The sequence below is a fragment of the Frieseomelitta varia genome, unplaced genomic scaffold, assembly GCF_011392965.1.
Source record: "Frieseomelitta varia isolate USP_RPSP 00005682 unplaced genomic scaffold, Fvar_1.2 scaffold_132, whole genome shotgun sequence".
Classification (NCBI taxonomy): domain Eukaryota; kingdom Metazoa; phylum Arthropoda; class Insecta; order Hymenoptera; family Apidae; genus Frieseomelitta; species Frieseomelitta varia.
In genome coordinates, this window is record NW_025108995.1 from 208,712 (window position 1) to 229,056 (window position 20,345).

At 40.4% G+C, this 20,345-nt stretch overlaps 1 protein-coding gene across 1 annotated transcript; it reads left to right on the top strand.

The window, feature by feature from the left end:
* Nucleotides 1-5,720: 5,720 nt before the first annotated feature.
* Nucleotides 5,721-20,121, top strand: LOC122530149 (transcription factor hamlet-like). The gene is made up of 5 exons (XM_043656847.1): nucleotides 5,721-5,848; nucleotides 7,903-8,029; nucleotides 14,401-14,500; nucleotides 16,552-16,708; nucleotides 16,805-20,121. Exons 1-5 carry the CDS (start codon nucleotides 5,822-5,824, stop codon nucleotides 18,779-18,781), a joined length of 2,388 nt encoding a protein of 795 aa, XP_043512782.1. The 5' UTR covers nucleotides 5,721-5,821; the 3' UTR covers nucleotides 18,782-20,121.
* Nucleotides 20,122-20,345: the final 224 nt, after the last annotated feature.

Sequence of the window (20,345 nt, forward strand, 5' to 3'; positions counted from 1 at the left end):
TTCATATCACGTGCATTGTCACGAATTTTATATCTTTAAATTTCCCGTAAATGCATAAAAACCCACTATGACGTTGAACGAAGAAAATAAAGAAAATGTCAAAGAAAAGTAGAAAATAATGGATCAATATGGATTCATCCCAGTTTGATGAATAGAAAAACCAAAGGAAAATATTTCACATTACATTCCATTTCGTAAATGGCGGAAACTTCGACAATGTAGGTATACTAATGTTTCTAAAATTCAAAAAATCATGGATTGATGGTAAATCAAGAAACATGTTTACAATACCAGACAAGATTGAGTTCACTCATCTTCGACGATCTTTGTCAGGATACGACAAATTGAGATTGTAGTATGAATTAATCGAAACAAATGATGATATTATTTGATCCAATCGGTTAAAAGTATTGAATCGTGAGTGACTCAATAGAATGAAACATGAGCACACACACACACATACGTTACGTGGAAAGGGAAGAAAAAGGAAAAATTTTCCGATTTACCAGCAGAAGTTTACAGATATTCCCGCGCGTTCATTATACTATTTTCTCGCGTGAAAGTCAACGGGCGCGACGTTCAATTATCATCGTTGCCTTCTAACCGTCGAACTGTGAATATCGCTCGGTGTTCTAGAGGATGAAAGTTCATAGAGAAAAATCAGCACGAACACCGGAGATGTAATTAAAATGGTCATGGCGCATTTCTGCCAATTTTAGCAATTTCGCGGCGACGAGCGGCGTGTGCCGTTAAAGAGGCTCAAGGAATCATGCAATTATAATTTATTCGCGTGTTGCCCGTCGACTCGGTCGCTCCCTCTCTTCTCCTTTCCTCGTCGCCCACCACCTTCCATTTAACTCGCATTTTCTTTTTTTTTCGCCCACCCTTTGAACCGCCGGTTTTCCTCAGGGCTTTGCCGATGTTCGTCGTTATTGTCCAAAGATAATACGCCGCTCGTAATTAATTCTTTCGGATTCGATAGAAGGAACAACCGGTCCGGTAGCCGGAGCAACAGATTTCGAGTGTCCCTATTCGCTTTTCCCGAAATGGGTATTTTCGCTTTTAATTTCAAAGAGTTCCGATGTTAATGCGCGCTTCGGTTGCAAAGGGAGGACTTCCCCGGTGAACCCCTCATCGTTCACCGTTGCTTTCTGCGTCACGAACATGGGAATGAACGAGATCCATGGCTAGACAAATCTGTCCTTCGGATTGTTAGCACATGTCCGCGCTTGCCGACAAAGCGGATCGAAATTCCTACTCGCAAGCTCGGCAGCTGACTTTGAAAATAAAAAGCTCGATAGTGATACGAATGTCAGAAAAGATAAAATTCAAATCTCGGATCGTTTCAATATTAATTCTCAAATGGTATTGTCAAGAATATTAGATCAATGAAAACTAGGGGTCAAATTACTTAATCTTACTACAGTCTTCGTATCTTTTGCGATATTTTTATGAAAGACTATTTTTTTCTTTTTGAACTTTACATTTTTCAAAAAACATGTATCGAAATTGTTAAGAATACGATCATAAATTCGATACATGTTGTTTGTTCCACAAATATAAAATTCTTAAAGAAATAGGAACAATTAGACAGTATTTACCCGAAAACTAGCAAGATTAATTTTAAAGTTCTTAATTTAATTTAATTTTGTTACTAATATCTATAACGAAGAACATGAAATACAAAGCAAAATTAAATACGAAGTAAAATTTAATTAGCCTAACACCGCTTGAATGGTCATTGTAGTGGAATCGAATTGTAATCGTAATTGTAATTGAATTACAATTTTGCACGAAGGAAATATGTAAAGAAAGAAAGTGTAGAGAAAATGTCGAATAGTTCCGGTAATTAGTCAACAATTTTTAATTTCGGGTCAGTAATTAATCGACGCGAAATCGTAGCACAATTTAGAAGCCACTATGCACTCATTTTGAACTATTTGTATCGGGAATCTATCCGAGGCCATCCGATATCTTCCGATCCGGTCCAAGTTCGAAACTTAAATCCCTAAGAGAAAAATACTTATTGTCAGCGTTTACGAATACGTTGATGATGCCGTTCTTGGAAAAATCTTTGAGATCCTGAGTACGAAGTGGGAATTTTAACAAGTTTCCATTTTTCCTGACGAAAATGCTCTGCTGCACGAGTAAGTAGCAAGTTGGCGCATCACGGTGAAAGGTGTCACTCGCGTGAGATCCTAATCTGTCGCGTTGCACAGCCAGGAGCTCTATTGTGACGTGGCTCGTTCGTGCCCATTTTCCAGAAACGCTCCTTAGCAAACCCGGTAGCCTAAACTGGCCATTATGAGTGCCGAAAGAATCGTGCCATCTCCCTTTCCTTCTCTCCGTTTTCCTGTCCGCCAAACATTATAGGCCATTATTGTTGGTCCCTTGCGTCAACCAATGATACTCGATGGGACTGACACGTCTTAGGTAATCATTGAAGTCGCCGAAACAGGAAATCTCGTGTACTTTTCGTTACAAATACTGTCACGAACGTGTCACTTGTTACAAACATCTTAAAAGTCTTGGACATTTAAACATCTTCATTTGTAAATGATACAACCGGCTAGATGGTGATTCTACGTGCAAAAGTATATAGACGAAGAAGAGGAATATTTTTTCATTTTTTTTTGTTTTTTTTTTTTTTTTTTTTGGTACAGAGTTATTAAGGATGAGTTATCGGCTATTTTATTCGGTAAATTAGCTTTTTTTTTTTTTTTTTTTTTGAAAGAATCGAACTTCAAAATTTGTTAACCTTTCTAGAGACGAATTTTTTTAAAGTGAAGAAAAAATGATTGAATCTTTTGTTTGATTGACGTCTCATTTATTCATTTATATCGACAGCGAGTCTTTTGTTTTCATTGTTGAGCAGATTCACTTTGTAGTGAATAGTTCAAACAGATTTTAATTACTTTTTCAATTCAAAAAAGAACATGTGTGCCAGTGTCCGAAGTTTTAGAAGCTAATTTTTAATTAAACATGTTCACATTCTACTATCTCGAACCGTAAAATGAAAACATTTCGTTTATGTACAGGATAAATTAGATGAAGCGTTACAAATTATTCTCTTGGGCATAGCTATTGACAAACTTTTTTTTTCAAATTCAATAGCATTAAGGGATTTGGAGAGTGCACAAAAAGTGCTACCGATAGAGTAATAAAAATAGACATTCTACGTTTATTAAATGTTCAAAATAGTGACTATTCATTTCTAAACAACTGTTTAATCTTTGAATCATATTGTTATGGTACATAAAATAATCTCTTCCTTATCCATTATTCACTTTTCTCCAGTCCGGAATTAAGCAAATTCAAGTATACTCAAGAAATTTTCAGATGCAATTATCTCGAAAACGAAGTCTCAAATGAAAAAATGTCACTCTTTTTCTTTATCAATTTATTTTTTTCTTGTAAAATCACCATTCAATCGGTTGTACCTAGATTTTCATACACTACAAGTATGCAAAGATCATTTGATATTTTTTAGCTTCCTAGTATTTCGAAGAGGATCTATCTTTTATTAACGTTCAAGTGTAATATTCAGAAACACAATCAAGATCATGGAAACGTTTAGAGCGTTTAAATAAATCTCTGCTAGCTTATCTTATATTTTTGGGCCGCGGATTATCCAAAGTATGCGGATGAGCAAATCTCTTCGTAGAAAATAACTATTCGGGAATTAGTAACCTGCTAGGTTACTTACCTGCGAGGTAGACACTTATCCATCGTGATTCATTGATTTTTATGGGCACATCTAGTTGTGTTCGTCACCAGCAGGTGGTGGAGTAACCGACCGAAGGATGAGGCTCTCTAGCCTCGAGAGAAAGAGATGTTTTTAGATATCTCTGATAAGGGAGCCTTGAAATCTTTTCTAAAGTAGGAATTTCATATTCTGTGAAATTCAACGAAGTGAAACCAAAAATGCGCAACGTGTGGAGAATGAACTCAGAAGAGCTCTTTTGTTGACAAAATCTTTGACAAAACAGTTTAGACTGCGCATTTTTATACAAATTTATACTTTTGGCAATATTAAAAGATGAGAATCTTAATAAAAAATCGTTTTATATAGTTATAGTTATATACCAATTATTATAAAAAGTTATACATTGGATATTTTGCAATATATATTTTATTGCAATATATATTTTAAAGTAATAATATAATTCTTCTAATTACTAAAGAGTATAATAATATATTATTAATATAGAGTATAATAATACATTATTAATATAATTATTATAGTCGCTAAACTGTTCTGCGAAATGAATATCAACAAAAGGAAATTTTTAATAACAAATGACTTATACTGAATTGATTCTCTATAGGTATAATCCTCGCACATTTATAAAATGAGAAAAGAATTCAATGATATTTCACTTTTAATATCATGTATCATAGTGCCGCTTATTTTTTACTTCAATTTTAAATACTTCATTAATAAAACATCACAAATTATTACGAAATATGTTCGTTTCTCACTGATGTAAAACCTTTCTATTATTTTTTTCTCTCAATAAAAAAGCTAAATTGTTATTGATTGCATGAACTGGATATTCGAGTTTGGGTTTAATCTTGTAGCAAAAGACTGTGAACTTCTTATCCAACTGAACTTGAGATTGATAATTAACTGTCTTCGCGAATATCTTGCAGAATCACATCTATTAACATTAAAAATAAACACTGTACAAGTTGAACGTTTATACTGTATCTGACGAGAGTAAAATGTTTCTAACTGAAGATCACACGATTACAGTTTCTAATTTAAAGAATAACTGTTTCTCGACTTGAAGAATGAACGTTTCTAAGCTGGAGAGTAAAATGTTTCTTGATTTGAAGAATAAATGTGTCTAACTCGTTTTTATTAGAACCATACTGGCTTAATCAACCAATCATATTCGAAACCGTTTAGGTGTAGATTGTGTGAGAAACGATAAATTACGATTAAAACAATGCTCAACGGAAATTTAAATATTGTAAACCAAGATTCAGCACGTAGAAAACATTCGATATTCCTGCACTGACAGTATATATAATAAATAGTTGAAAAGCGATTCCATCACTTATTGTTGTGGGGTATGTCGAGAAAGAAACGAGAATTCACGCGTGTGGCGGCGAACGTGTCAATGTTACTTGAAACTAAAATTCAATCGTACATTGATGATGTCCGATGGTTCTTCTAAAATGACTGTAGACAAAAAGGTCCTCGATAGAAGTGTGAAATGTGTTTACAGTGTGAGACGAGGGTGAGAATTGGTTGGGAAAAGCATCGGAAAGCGGACTGTCCAGGGGCGTATCAGGGTGAGACGCTTGGTTGGCCAAGCGTCTCGGAGTGTAGCGCGGTCGCGCAAGACAATTGAAAAAAATCACTTGTCTCGCCCTAAAAGTAGGGAGAACAGACCCCAATGGATGCTGGAGCGACAAGTAACACTGGGTGATGAGAGGGCAATATCCGTGAGCGGTAGTCCGTTAAACGCAACGCCCCGGGTTCGAAACACTGCGGTTCGCCTCCGGAAGTTGACGGTCCTACTATTTTCCGCACGTGCACTAGCCACGATTTCTCAATAGATATTTATTGCGATTCTTAATGCGTTTCTCGCAGTGTCAATATTAATGTCAGGTGCGATAATGTTAGAAAGAAAAAGAAAAAGAAAAAGAAAGAATGTCCTATGGGTAGTTTTTTAGTGGTACATCATGGGAAAATGATTTTTTTCAGGTTCGTACAGCTGGAAGTGGAGTAAGGGGGTGGTTGGACGCTTCTCACGAAACGAATAATTGGTTGAAGTATATTCGAAGCACTAGCAGTCCGCACGCCGTTAATATGCGACACGTGCTTATTGGTGGACAGGTAATAACCGATAATAAAAAAAAAAAAAATGAATAAATAAATAAATAAAAGATTCCGCATAGTATAAATGTAAAATAAAACACAACGACTGCACGGTTCGGCTTTGCCAGTGGTTTATGTAACGATCGCACAAGTTCGCAGTCGCGACGAATGTTTCCATTTTCACCTGCGACCTTCGATAATTGTTTTACAAGTCGATATGTAGTGACTTGGCGCGTGGCGTTCAGTATTGACCACTAACAAATTCGGTTTCGAGTGCAACTGACACTGAATCGACAGTTGCAGGAAGGAATAATTACACGGTATCAGACGCAGTTGTAGTTTGTAATTTTACGTTTGCCAGCGAAACTAATAAAAAAACACGCGCCCACGCTGCCATGTTTCCGTGACTCGCTAATGAGACGACGATGGAACGGAAACCGCGACCAAGTTTGTAGATTTACGTTTAGATTTGAAACTGCCAAATACAACTACTTCAAAATTTTCATTCTCTCGCTCTTCATTCGCACGCAACTACGCTGGTCGCCAAGTTTATTTCGACATACGTAGCCAGTACGTATTCTCCTGAAACTGGGAATTTTTATCTGTTTAATAATCGCTCGAACTATAGTCATTTTCACTTATGAAGAAAAATTATTCTTCAATAATCTTCAATATACATACGTTCACTATCGAGATTCAAGTACCTATACCTAACTCTTATCAAGTGAACAATTGAATTTGTTGTGATCGCATCTTATTTTAAATTAATAATTGTATTAATACGTATGTCGTTATCATTTGAAAATTTATGTATTCATTTATTGTCTCATTATCTTTTCAAAGGAATTCGATTATATAAATTATATATACAAACTCCCATTAAATTAAAACTGAAATTTGAAAGTCCAAGGTTAATTCATTGTGCTCAAAGTTTTTAAGACTCGTAGAGTATTGTCATTAGCGATCAAGATGAATTGAAGATCACGAGGAAAAGATGTATCATTTTCAATCAAAATTCGAGTTCATTATCATTGTATTATTTCGCATTAAAGTTACTCAAAAATTATTAAAAATAAGATCAGAATCATTAAATCTTTAAACGTAGATTTAGGACAATAATTTTGGATTCTAACTGGACGATATACCTATTGGTCGTTGTAATTAGACTACGAATTTTTATGCTGACTTATATTTTTGAAAAATCAGTTGAAGAAAAAGGACAAAGGTTTGTTTCATGAGCTATCATCATGGATATACATATACTTTATATACATATTTTCCCGCATTATATGAATTCTATCTTTCTATACTTAAAAAGTTTCCGCAAACGCATGAAAATCCGCAGTCTAATCTAATCTGTATCTAACAATAAGTGTTTCATGAAAAAGACGATATCGTGTCTCAGCGAAAGAGCGTTCTTTCGCAGAAAACAATTCCGCGAACTTTGAGGATGATTTTCTATTAATCGAGCAGAGACATCGGAGGTCACGGTGTCAATTTGAGGTTGATCCTGACCTCCTGTCGTTTGGATTTTCTATCTGTGTGAACGGTGGCACGTGGTTGTTGGCTGCGTTGTGGGCGCTCCCTAAGCTACGTGTATACAGGGTGTTTAGTTATTAAGTCACCCCACGGGGTCGTTTCGGTAACTTCCTATACGCCCTGTTCGCAATCGCTGTGGGAATGGGGGATGTGGCCCGGCTCTATCAGTGCCCTACAGAATCGCCGTTGTAATGACTTTTCGGGGGCCCTCTGACGATATCATAAAGATCCTTTCATTGCTTTCGACTGTTGTGGACTCGCTGGAAAGTATCCGCCGCTGAAAACTGCGATATTGACGAACGTGGCAGGGAACTCGAAATTATTGTATTATTTCAATTTCCTGGCTCTCTCGGCGAACATTTGCTACTTAACCGATCTTCTGTCCTTCTTAACGCCATTCATAATTATCGAAGCATCATCTTGGCATTCTGATCGAGCAGGTACTCGAGATTGTTTTCGAAGAAGCTCGAGACAATTCGCGATGAAAGGTAACGAGAGAGGGTCGGAAGATTCAAGGGTGTCATTGTTCGCAGATGGTGTACGAGGCGGTGAGGGACATAGCGGCCGGTGAAGAGCTGTTTCTCGGTGTTCGAGAACCTCTTCAATTGCAGGATATGTTTGGCGAGAATACTACAGAGGACAGAAGCGATCGAGAGACCGGTGAGTATCGAACGCGCGATGCGATGCGATGCGATCTTCGCGCGAGAAGGGACGCGCGGGCTTGCCGATCTCTTTTCACGCGTTACCGCGACCATTAACGTGCCTCTCCACCGAACGTCTCTCTAACCGACGATTTATTAGCCTGCGAACCGGTTACTCGCTCGGACAATGGAGTAACAATAACACGAGCTCGTTGGAAATTTGCTCTTCCAAGTTGGGAGGCAAGATCGATCGGGAACCGGAGCGACTGTTCGCCAACTGACGTGACACGGCGGAAACGAACGCGGGGCGAACGAACAGATAATCAAACCCATTAAAATATTGCCGATCGTCGAGCAGGCGGGGCAAGCTGGCTTTACGACTTCTCGGGCCGATACACATCGTAACTCGTGCGCACTTGCGCGGGATCGCGCGCAAACGTGGAAAGGACGATGAGGGAGGGCAGGTGTCTTCGGAAAGCGGAATTGCCGCTGTGATGCGAGGGAGGCCAGAAGGTAAATCGTGAATCGTTGACTGCACGAGCTGTTCGTCATGCACCCGTGATTCTGGCGTGATTCACCTGGTCGGCCGTTGCGTATTAACCCCCTTTTATCGTAATAAGCGCTGATTATCGCGAGATAGACGTACTCGTGCCGCGTGTTGACCTCGCCTCGTGTGGTGTCACTTCAAATTTCACATTTAAATCGTCGTTCGCCCAACTGCGCCTCGATTCTTACAGGGGAAAGAAAAAAAAAAAAAAAAAAAAAGAAACAAAGTTGCAAATTCAACAGCGAGAGGGAAACTTTCGTTCTCCCGTTCTGCCATTTGTCTTCGACTTTCATTAGGTGAAGCGCGGGAAATATATTCGCGACATTTGCAAAGAGGGGTTGCCACCTAGGTGCCTGGCTGCTCGACAATTATCTGGTTGTAACTCGTGCGCGATGGTCAGGATCCGGATGACTGCCAGGCAGAGATTAAAGGGGGTTATACGCGACACGCAGATGTCGCGGTAATTAAAAGCGGGATTATTATGAAAGTTGGAGGCGGCGCGGTGTCTACGGTTAATTCGCCGGCGATTTTTCCCCGTAATTTCGCCGACTCGTAAACGTCTCCTCCGAGGACAGAAGACACGGAGCACAGCCGACTGGTTCTTAATTAAATCGGTCTCACCCTCGTGCCAATTAAAATTTCGAAGATTTCGACCCACTTTCTGTGTTCTCCGCTTGATATAAATTGTCTGCGAAAGAAAGGGAGGCGGATTTCTTCCGTCGCCAACACCGGTCTCGATTTCGGGACAATTCCTGGCTATTCCGGAAGTTCACTCGAACGATCTCAACGATTGTTTATTCGTTATTACAGAAGTTTGATCAGAGAGCCGAGAATTGAAGAGTACTTGTAGCAAAACAGTGCAAGTGCACTTAATCCTCTACTGGCGAATGCAGAGTCCCATACTAATTAATCTGATTTCTAGTGATTGTTAAAGAATAATAATTGCAAAAATATATTATTATTATTAATGTCATGTTAATTATTATTATTTATACGATCGAATATCAATAACTCGAATATTAAGAAAAGGGAGTTCTTCGTGTAAGAGGAATTTTAATAAACGAAAATTCTTTATTTTTCTAGGCTCTAAATTATGTTTTAATTATTAACTCATTATGGGCCAATTGACCTAATGTATAAAATTTATTTCAGTCGATTATTTTTAAATTATTAAAGTTATTAAGTTTACGAAAAGAAATTCCATTTTTATGTAATTTAATAAAATTAAAGTATGACGAGTTGGCTTGGTTCTTGATGAATTGAATTAAAAATAAAACAATACAAAATAAAAATAATCGGAACAAACAATATAAGGGCAGGCTGTAAATACACGATTAATAGAGGAAAAATAACTGCATTGACTCGGTCGATAATTACATTTTTCTTCAATCGCTACGATAATACACGATTTCTATGTAGTTGTCTGCAACATGTCTGCACATGTTGTTCGTGTTCTTCTCCCCTCGAGGATCGTAATAATCTAAAAACGACTATCACCCATAGAACACGGAAAAATGTACAGCTTTATCGTCGTTAATCCGACGATGCCGTTTTCACGAGAAATGCCTGGCAATCTGGTGCGTGCAGCGGGAATAATGATGTCAAACAAACGGCGTACACCCCGTGGCAACCCTTGCGAGGGACATCTCTGCTCCGTCTCCCTTGAGCGGATCATTTTTTTCACTGGTGCGGAGGGATGCGAGGGGGAATCGCTTTAACGCGACTGCATGGGGGCGCGACTATGCATAGAACCGCATTAAAACGGCGACAAAATCTCCTTTATGCGTTTGAAACGTTTGGAAAACAGTTTTCTTTCTTTTTTTTTTTTTTTTTCAACACGATTCGTCTGCGTCACGAAAAAAATATACCGATATATTCGGGCAAGCTCTCGGGCATATACCGGTTTTATTTGCGCTCGATTGTTCTCGTCGTCTCTGGGCGATCAAAGCGGCAAACTGGTACGTTCGCGAACGAAACGCATTCTCGATAGGTAGTTACGCGTACGCGTTGATCCTTCGTCGAATGACGAGCGATAGGACGTTTTTATGATGGCGAGACAGGCGCATTTTTTTGCGACGATTCGGTAAACCACGCTCGCGCACGAGGCGTATATCGTGTATATCGTGGGGCGTAGATGCAACTGGCGGCAGCAGTTAACGGTGAGTTATGGTTTTGATTTTTCGCGGCGCTCGATTTTGCCCCGTGCTCATTTTCCCCGCCACTTTTCGTTCCAGCCACGAGATACATCTCTTTTTCCTCCCTGGATGGCTCTATTTAGGGTCGTGGATAATTTATGGCCTGGTATTGTCGATTAACACGCGCGTAACCTGGTCTCATGGCTCACAGAAGAAAAAAAGAAAGGGTATAGCCTAGAAAAAAAAGGGGTATCCGCGCATAAAAGGGCACGCGATGCTGTTTTCGAAGGGGGTGGCATGCGCGCGGGCTCGCGCGAAGGGCGAATTAAAATAAGTGACGACCCTATCTGATTCATCAAACTAATGGTACGTCTCGTTTGACATTTCACAATGTTCCGTGGAAAATAGTGATTCTGGAATTCGCGAATTCGAATTACGAATCCTTTGTTCAAAAATTTGACTCCTTCGTTGAACTTTCGTCGTTCGCAGTGCGTGCAAGTGATTAGCATATTTTTAGCACTAGGGGGTTTTGGTTTCCGGTATCTCGCTCGAATTCTTCAAGCCATCCACTTGATCCTGGTCTGTCACGATGCCACGGATATATTGATTTCCGTTACTTTTTCCCATACAACCGCCAACTGACACGGCTGCAGAGGGTGTTGCCAGTAGATCCCACCTGTTGACTTTCTACGACGTCACATTCCGCCAGTTTTTTTTTTTTTTTTCGTAACGTGCTTGACAACAAGGCACAATACCAATATTAGTTTGTAACACACACTTTCTCTCAAAGAAATTTAGTATATTTTTATATGGTAGATTGACCTTATAGTTTGAGAATCAAGAGGGACAAGGGGATGATAAACAGCCGCATATGTCATTATAATTAGCAATAATGTCACGAAATTCATTTTGATCGCTTCACGCAACGAGTGAAATTGCATAGGCAAAAATTGGACGGATGAATTTCATTTATATTAGACAACAAACTTACTCACATAATTTGCGGAACATTTTTTGATTGAATGTCACTATGCTTAAACACCCACTCTGTTAGCTAGATTTCTATCTTTTTCCAAAAATTAAGATAGTTAAAAGGATGTATTTTTCGTGATAGAAAGTTTGAAAACAAAAATGATGGAAATTTTTGATAACGTCATAGAACGTAGTCTATAGAATTGCTTCAGACATTAGCAGTATTGTACGCACTTGTGTTTGCAAATTCAGAAGGAAACTATCTTTAACCCATTCAGGTACAATGTTGCATAAATACAACATTTCGTTTGCAGTTCTTTCTTGATCAATTTACATTGTCGAATTTTTTTATTAACATCATGCTCATGAAAGTATTCGCTTGTTATTTTTTCCTGTCGCCATCCTACAGCTTTATGATATTTTAAAAAATTAAAGTATATAATTTTGCTTGCTCCTTAATAGGTGATAATTGATTTTTTGAATTTGGTTGAATGAAAAAAAAAAAAAAAAACGTTACACGTACATACATACTAATGTTTTTTTTATATAAAACCTGATATATCAGAAACGTTCGTAACTATCCGTCGTTAAAAGTCAATTAAATTTGAAAGAAATTCACACCAAGCAATTCAAAAATGATGTAAATTAAAAACATTTAGTCGGAATGATAAAGATACTGTAAAATATAATAATATCAAAGAACGTTACATTCCTTTTATGTGGATTATTATGAAGTTATACCTATCTATAATATAAAATTGAAGCTATGCTTTCAAATTGTGGTATCCAAGCAAACAAGCTGAAAAATTGACTTATGCTACTATTGCATTAAATGATTTATATTGTGTATTCAAATTTTTCCCTTTCACGAAACCGTTGACATACTTTTTGTCTCTATCCACTGTAGTCTATGGGATCATTTTTTGAAAGAACGGCGCACGACTCCGTTTAGCAAATTGCGAGATCGACCGCATTCTTCATTGTTTAAATTCACGGCGTGCCGTTTCAAATTAGTCGTGGATGGAGGAACGATTAACGTTCTATGGGGGGGTTAGATGCGTGGTGAAGGGCGTAGTTGGTGGTATAGGGGCTGTGCCCGGTTCCCATGAAGGTCCGTTGGGGGCCATCGCCTGACCATATGGTTAAGACAAGTGTAGCGGCAGATTTAAATAACCGTTAGTGGACGAGTATCGTTTCGACTTTGCCATTCACCTGGCTAATAGTCGATCAACGAACATCGACTGTCTAATTACTTTCACGTTTTCAATTCGTCCGCAGCTAGCTTCGACATTATATTAGCCAATCTATTACAATTTAAAAGTAATTCCTCTACGGTTTTATATATACAAGATGAAGGTTTACATTTTACATTCTGCGAGATAAAATATTTTACTGGCTTTTCTGAAGCGAAAAAACTCAATCATTCAACAAATCGTACATTTTTCTTTATTGTAATATAATTTCATTAGTTTACCATAGACTTGCAAACATTAATGTTGTACAAATATATTTAGTTGTAATAAAATGCCAAACGAAAATATTATATTTTAAGTTCATTTTCTTACGACTGAGGCTTTTCGAGGGAATATGCATACATCACCATGACCGTTGGATCGGTCTGGAATCTCCGTCATTAAAAATTACATGCTGTCTTGTTCACGGACTCCTGATTTTACCTGCCGTTGCTCTTGTCAGTCGGGGGTGAATAGAGGCCGCAGGGGGCAAACGCGTCTCACCTGTGATTGGTTGGTCTGCGACCTCGCTGTTACCAATAGGAAGCGGTCCCCGACACCCCGTTTGCGTTTTCAGTTGCGGAATAACGTGCTACCAGCTAACTGGTGCATCATTGTATCCATTGTCTTCGTTGAATGCGGCATCGTGACCGACTAGCGACAGAAGGTACTTCGTAGTGACTGTGATGTGTTTACTCGCGTTGAATCTCTACTTCATCCCTTTTGCATTCAGGGCTCGTGTTTAACGTGTTTAATTTGGAATTTTTTATTCCACTTTTGAACTTTTAAAAAGAAATCGTGTCGTCAATCTTTGATTAAAATGATTGAAAAAAAAAGAAAGAAAGAAAACGTGGAAGCAGCGTTATAGTTATTATAGGTCATCCTATAAAGTAACACGGTCGTTGGTTTCCTTACATTGGACGAACACAGGAAATTGGCTAACGAGGAATTCATTATTTTTAAATTGTTTTTTTAGAATATTTACTTTTTAAGAATTTTAGCATATTTTTTTTTAGAATTCTTCCTGTATCGAGTTTTCTATTCCAACTTACTGACAACTTCGATTATTTCAAACATAACTCTCATAAAAACCGCATTATTTATAGAATAACGTAACACAGTTTTAAAAAGGCAGTGTTTCATCGCTTCTGTCATAAAACAAAAGAAACGCGACACAGATGGAAAAATGAACGCGTCCGCAGGATACTCGTGGACAGGGCGAGTTCTTCGGCGGATAGATAAAACGTATAGTGCTGGTTTGATTTAATAATTCAGGAACAATCCCGGCGTCCACTTGTCACGCCACTCTCTGTTGGCTCCCCGCGCGCTTCTCGATCACGTAATTCGCCCACACCAGGACGGGTCACGTATCATCGTTCTCGGGGGTGTAATTTATAGAGCCGCAGCCCGTCACAAAGTGGAACGGAATTATGACTTCCATCCTATCTCCGTTTCTCTTTCCGCAGGGTCGTTTCACGTGTCTCTTTTTTTCTTGTGCTTGCAGCCTCGCAACATAGTGGCACCGTAGACGAGGATAAAGAGGACGACGAGGAAGGTGAGACCAGGTGTCCGGTCTGCGACAAACCGTTTCAAGACATTGAACTGTGAGTATTTTCCAAAGTCGTACATTTCATCTTGATAAGCTTCTTTGTTGAATTAATGACTTATAATTCACTCTTAAGGATCGAACAATGGTTTGTTGCAAATGTTGACAAATACTTCAATTCCTTAAAATTTTTTCGAAATAGCTAAATGCAAATATTACGCAAATTTTTGACATTCGTTTTTTTCGTAGACACCGTATTAAAAAAATAGAATTCGATAATAGTTGAACAAAAGTATAGGTGAAATGTTGCACGTAATTTATAATAATAATTAAGCCCAATGATAATAATATATATCTATCAACCCTTAATGGGTTAATAAGCATTTCATTTGAAGAAAATCATTGAAACTTGAAATTCAAATTGCTTCGTCCTCGATCCTCTCGAATCTTGATCGGCGAGTAACAGACTCATTATGTTTTGTAAGCCGAGAAATCGTCGTAAAATCAACGATACGAAGCTTATAAAGAATTCATAACTCGTCGTATGCTCTTGAAATCAGATCGTCGGCAATTGTCCCCCCTAACGTCACACTGGTAACGAATTACTCGCGATTGAGTTTGATGTATACTCCTCGTAAAAATTTATTTCTATTGTTTGAATGCTGAACGGTATATCGATATTAAATACGAACTTTCATATCTAACGTTAATGCTCAAACGAAACAACAGATCGAACATTCTGGTAATCGTTCGATCGTCTGATTTGAATGATAAGTTATTCGTTAATCGACAAAATACAGGAACGAGAGGCGCGTTATCCACTCGAAATCTGAACGTTAGCCGCGCACTGTGCGGAAAGAGGGACCCCCGAGCACGCGAGCCATTTCGAGGGTTGCCTTCAGAATTACGATGGCTTTTTCAGGGGTCGACGCTGTTTGCGTAGCGTCATTAAACGAAAAGTCAAATACTTAACCGATGCGATCGTCGTATGAAAGCTCGTACGAGTTATTTGCTTTCGAGTTTCTTCCCACGATTCACAAGTCCAAAGTGAAAGGGGGTGTTTGTCGTAACAGATTGCTGCCTTCTAATTGAAAACAAATACTCTCATCTTTTTGCATTAGCAAATATGTGCCGCAATACTTATTTCATTAGGCGTTTTCCTTGGACGAACATTAGTTTTCGCAATCAAGGTGGCGAAAAGTTTTTCAGCATTGCATAACCACGGTATTGTTGGTCCAATTTCGGACATCTATTTCGGCCGGTTCCGGCATCTGTTTCCCGGTTTGGCGACAGACCGCGACACCAGCCGCTTCCGTGAACCTCGGCTCGGCAGAGTCACCTGTTGTGGCACATAAAGTACGCGCGAGATCCGCATTTGGTTGCATCGAGCCACCCCCTTATGCATCATCGAAGGCGTCGCGTGCCCGCAGCTCATCTGGCATAGCGCACCGTCACCGTGAACCTACTATCTCACCACGAATAGGTTTCACGCGACACGTGTGTTCGAGGGTGTAAAATCAATGCCGCCACCACACCATGGCACATCCTGTGACCATAACCCGTGGCCAGCTCGCGACACCCCGCTCTTGCAACGAGCGTTGTTCGTGTTGAACCTCACCACCATCAACACTGTCGCGACTCTCTCACTCTCTCTCTCTCTCTCTCTCTTTCTCCCTTCCTCTCTCCTTCTCTCTTAGTTTCTTTGTATATACACGATGACCACCCTCTTCCTTCGGGGGCGTGTGATCGTTATTACGCGAGAGCTTGCCCGCTGCCGCGCTACCGGAGTCACTTAGTCATCATCCTCGACTGCACCGAGCGCAGTCTTCGTCGGTGCGCTGCCCCGGATCGATTATATCTGAGGTTTCTTGCTCGACTCGCTCCGAGATTTCGACCCGATTACGCTCGAGTTTCCAGGGTTTTTTACCGACAACAGAGTGCCGTTCTTCTGGACGGGCTTGTCATTCTTGAATATTGAATTTAAGGGTTGATTTGTTCGACCGTTGTTGGAACGAGGATGTAACGTAGAAGGTTCGGTGTAAAATTTTAGTAAGAGATATCTGGACGTAGTGACGAATTTCTTGAAAGTTCTTGATATTTTCCTTTCAGGTTGGATAGCCACGTGGTTACCTGTCACAGATACCCAGCGGAACAGCATCGTTGCGACAGCTGTCCTCGTGCGTACGCCTGGCGGCCACTGCTGGTTCGTCATCGTGCGATCGTTCACGGTGATCTCCGGAACTACCCCTGCGAGAACTGTCCAAAGGTAAGCATCACCTTCGACAACGTCGCGACAAAGCACGACACGTTCATTTTCGGAGTAACATCTTCAAAGTTTCGCTAACAGTCGGACAAACCGCAGGTCTTCACGGACCCGTCGAACCTGCAGCGACACATCAGGACCCATCACGTGGGCGCGAGGAGTCACGCGTGCACTGAGTGCGGAAAGACGTTCGCCACCAGTTCCGGCCTTAAGCAGCACACCCATATCCACAGCAGCGTGAAGCCGTTCCAGTGCGAGGTGTGCTTCAAAGCGTACACTCAGTTCTCAAACTTATGCCGACACAAACGCATGCACGCGGATTGCCGTATGCAGATCAAGTGCGTTAAATGCGGACAGTCGTTCAGCACGGTCACTTCGTTATCAAAGCATAAGCGATTCTGCGATTCAACGCCGCCAACCGGTCCACCTGGCGCGATGCCACAATTACCGACTCCGGCGCCTAGCCCATTTCTCGTCTATCCTAGACCTCCCGTTAGTCTCCCGGGAGGCTTGCCTTTCTATCCGCCTAGTCTAATGGGACCGTATCCAGGGATTTTTCCAAATGCGTCCAATTTCTTGAACACTCCTTTGCTGTTTCCTCCAAAAATCGAGGAAGCTGAGAAGAGATGCGACAGTCCAAAGAAAGAACGCTTCACTCCGCCGAGGGTTCTGCCGCAACATAGCAAGATATCACCCTCAACGGCCGAGGAAGCTACGTCCTCCTTCAGACCATCCCCGGCTAGACCACCCGTTCAACCAACCCCGGAGAGCGACGACGATCCTTCCAAGAAACGAGAGAAAGATAGGAGCAACGAGAAGAAGGCGGACCCTGAAAACGTATCGAAAACTACGAACGAAGAGACAACGGATCAGCCTTTGGACCTGAGAGTGCAAACAAAGAAACAACGGACGAACGTGAACGTTGCCAACAGAAGGAGCCCATCGCCTACGCCAGCACCGATGGAGGAAGTTCCTGCTCCTCTGGATCCTCCGAAACCAGAGGAAGAGACGTCCATGCTGATGGAAGTCGATTCCAAGGACGTGGCCAGAAGTCCTCAATTAAAAATTAGTTTACCCGCAGAACAACCGCCTACTAGCACACCGCACATGGCGTATCCCAGACCGATTCATCCAATGTTTCTGGAGGCCATGTACCGCGGACCAACGAGTTCCTTTCCAGGATTTCCAGGCGGACCACCGCCTCCTGGAAGCGGAACAGAACCGAGACTCTTGCCACCGCTACCACCGTTCGGGACACCGCGTGGACTTCCTTTTTTAGGAACACTCATGAACGGGCTCAGCGGCGCTAGGCCAGGAAGCGGAGGATTCGACCTGCTTGCCAGGCCGCCACTGGGACCGTTCCCCGGCGTGAAACCCTTCCAGGACACCGTGATTCCACCTCACCATCATCACCATCATCATCACGCTCACGGCAAAATGAAAGACCGATATTCCTGCAAGTTTTGCGGCAAGGTATTCCCCAGATCCGCCAATTTGACAAGACATTTACGCACACACACCGGCGAACAACCTTACAAATGCAAGTACTGCGAACGGTCCTTCAGCATCTCTAGTAACCTTCAGCGGCACGTAAGAAATATCCACGACAAGCAGAGACCGTTCAAGTGTCCACTCTGCGAGAGATGTTTTGGCCAACAGACGAATTTAGACAGACATTTAAAGAAACACGAAGCCGACGACGGCAGTGGCGTTGTTTCCGTGGCGGATTCACCGGGGAGCAGCAATGAAAATGAACGGGAGGACACGTATTTTGACGAAATTAGGTCGTTCATGGGGAAGGTGACATACGGCGGTGAGGCTGGCTACGGATTACCCCCTCACCCGGCCTATTTGCCCGGTAGACTTCACGAGATTCACGAGTCTAAGATGGAAACGGAGTATGACGAAGACGAGGATAGCGAGGAAGGAGTCTCTCCTTTGGATGAAGCGGATGGCTTATCGCCTGCAGAAGCCAAAGAATCGACTCCACCGCCGCAGTATGATCTGAAGCTGAGGGAGAAGCAGGAATTGCTTAACAATAACACGGCCGAGCCAGTTATCGAGATTTCGACATAGCCCATAGGACGAACGGCTTGAAAAAGATGGAAATCGTTCGCGGAAATGCTGTTTTAGTGAAGCCCATAGAACTGCTACGGACGTTATAACCGTAGGAAAATTCGAATCGATCGTGTTTCTAAGTAACTGGCAATGAAAAGAGTGTTGATTTGAGAATTTCATAGAATTGAACTTTAAGAACAAAAACATGTTACAAGACTAAAGAAAAGTGCGTTTATGGTAATCCGCAAACATTCTCCTATCCGGTGAGCTTTTGTTTTCCAAGTTTCTATGTTTTTGCACCGCAAGAGTGAGAACAGAAGAGATCGAACGAAATTCACTATCTTTCATCATACATACAAACACATACACACGTCTACATCGTCACATACACATGTTCATATTCGTTACGGACAAGTTGTTCAATAGCGTAGTTCCTACATGCTTTTCATTGCGCACGATAACTGATAACTGTTCGAATAACCATTTTTCCCTCGACGACTTGAAAATCAGTTCTGATTCAAGTATCTAAAACTCGATATACCCTCCTTTAGTGTTATTTAGTAGGGGTTTGCGGGTACCCGACATCGAAGTCGGATAGTGCTTAGATCGACTCGGGAACTTTAAAATTTATAATATTCGGATATTATATACTCGAATATTACGTCGCGAGTCGGGTGATTTTTCAATCGGATTTTATACTTATTCTTTCTTCAATCTTTATTAGACTCAATGGAATTTACAATATTGCTGCTATTATCAACGATAAAAAAAAAAAAAACAGGCATAGTAAGAGTATTCAGTCCGCATTTACTCAACGACATAATTAATGCAGCTTATATACGATTCTATTAAATGAATACTTGAATAATGATTTTCGATTGATTGTAAAATGTAAATTATATAACTTTTTCGGGAAAGTATGTTTTAAAAATAAGTTAGCGTTTCTTTTATTTATGCGGAATAAGAAAAACTATCGGTTTTGTTAAGTTACACAGCTACAAGGTATCACGAAAATTCTACATCGTTAGTAAACATGAGCAGTCTTGGTTTTTGACGAAGAGTTCGGAAATAAATAAAAAATAAAACTCACAGGGAACTCGCGTATACAATGTATACTAAATTAACAAAAAGATGCATGGATAACTGCGAAGATAATGTCAAGTGCTCTTGGCGACTCTCGGCTTTCGACCGACTAAAAAGGAAACCCAAATAAAAGAAGGCTTATTGTCAGATGCTGGCAACGTTGTAACAGTCACGTGAACAAAATTAATACCCCAAAAAGTTGAACAATTATGTTTTCTTCACGGTAATTTAAAATAATATAGTTTTCATGTAATATTTTCATATAATATTATCAACTGTTTTTTTTGCTTGTGGATTTTTCAAATTTGATTTCACTTATATAGAATACAAAAATATTTATAAATTTGGAGGAATAAATGTAAAGTCCGATTGAAAAATTATCACTCTGACCAATGATGGGTACTCAAATATTACAGATTTTTCGGGTACCCGAGTATCACAAACTTTCGGGACCCGACCCGACCCGAACCCGAAATGTCGGATACCCGCACACCCCTAT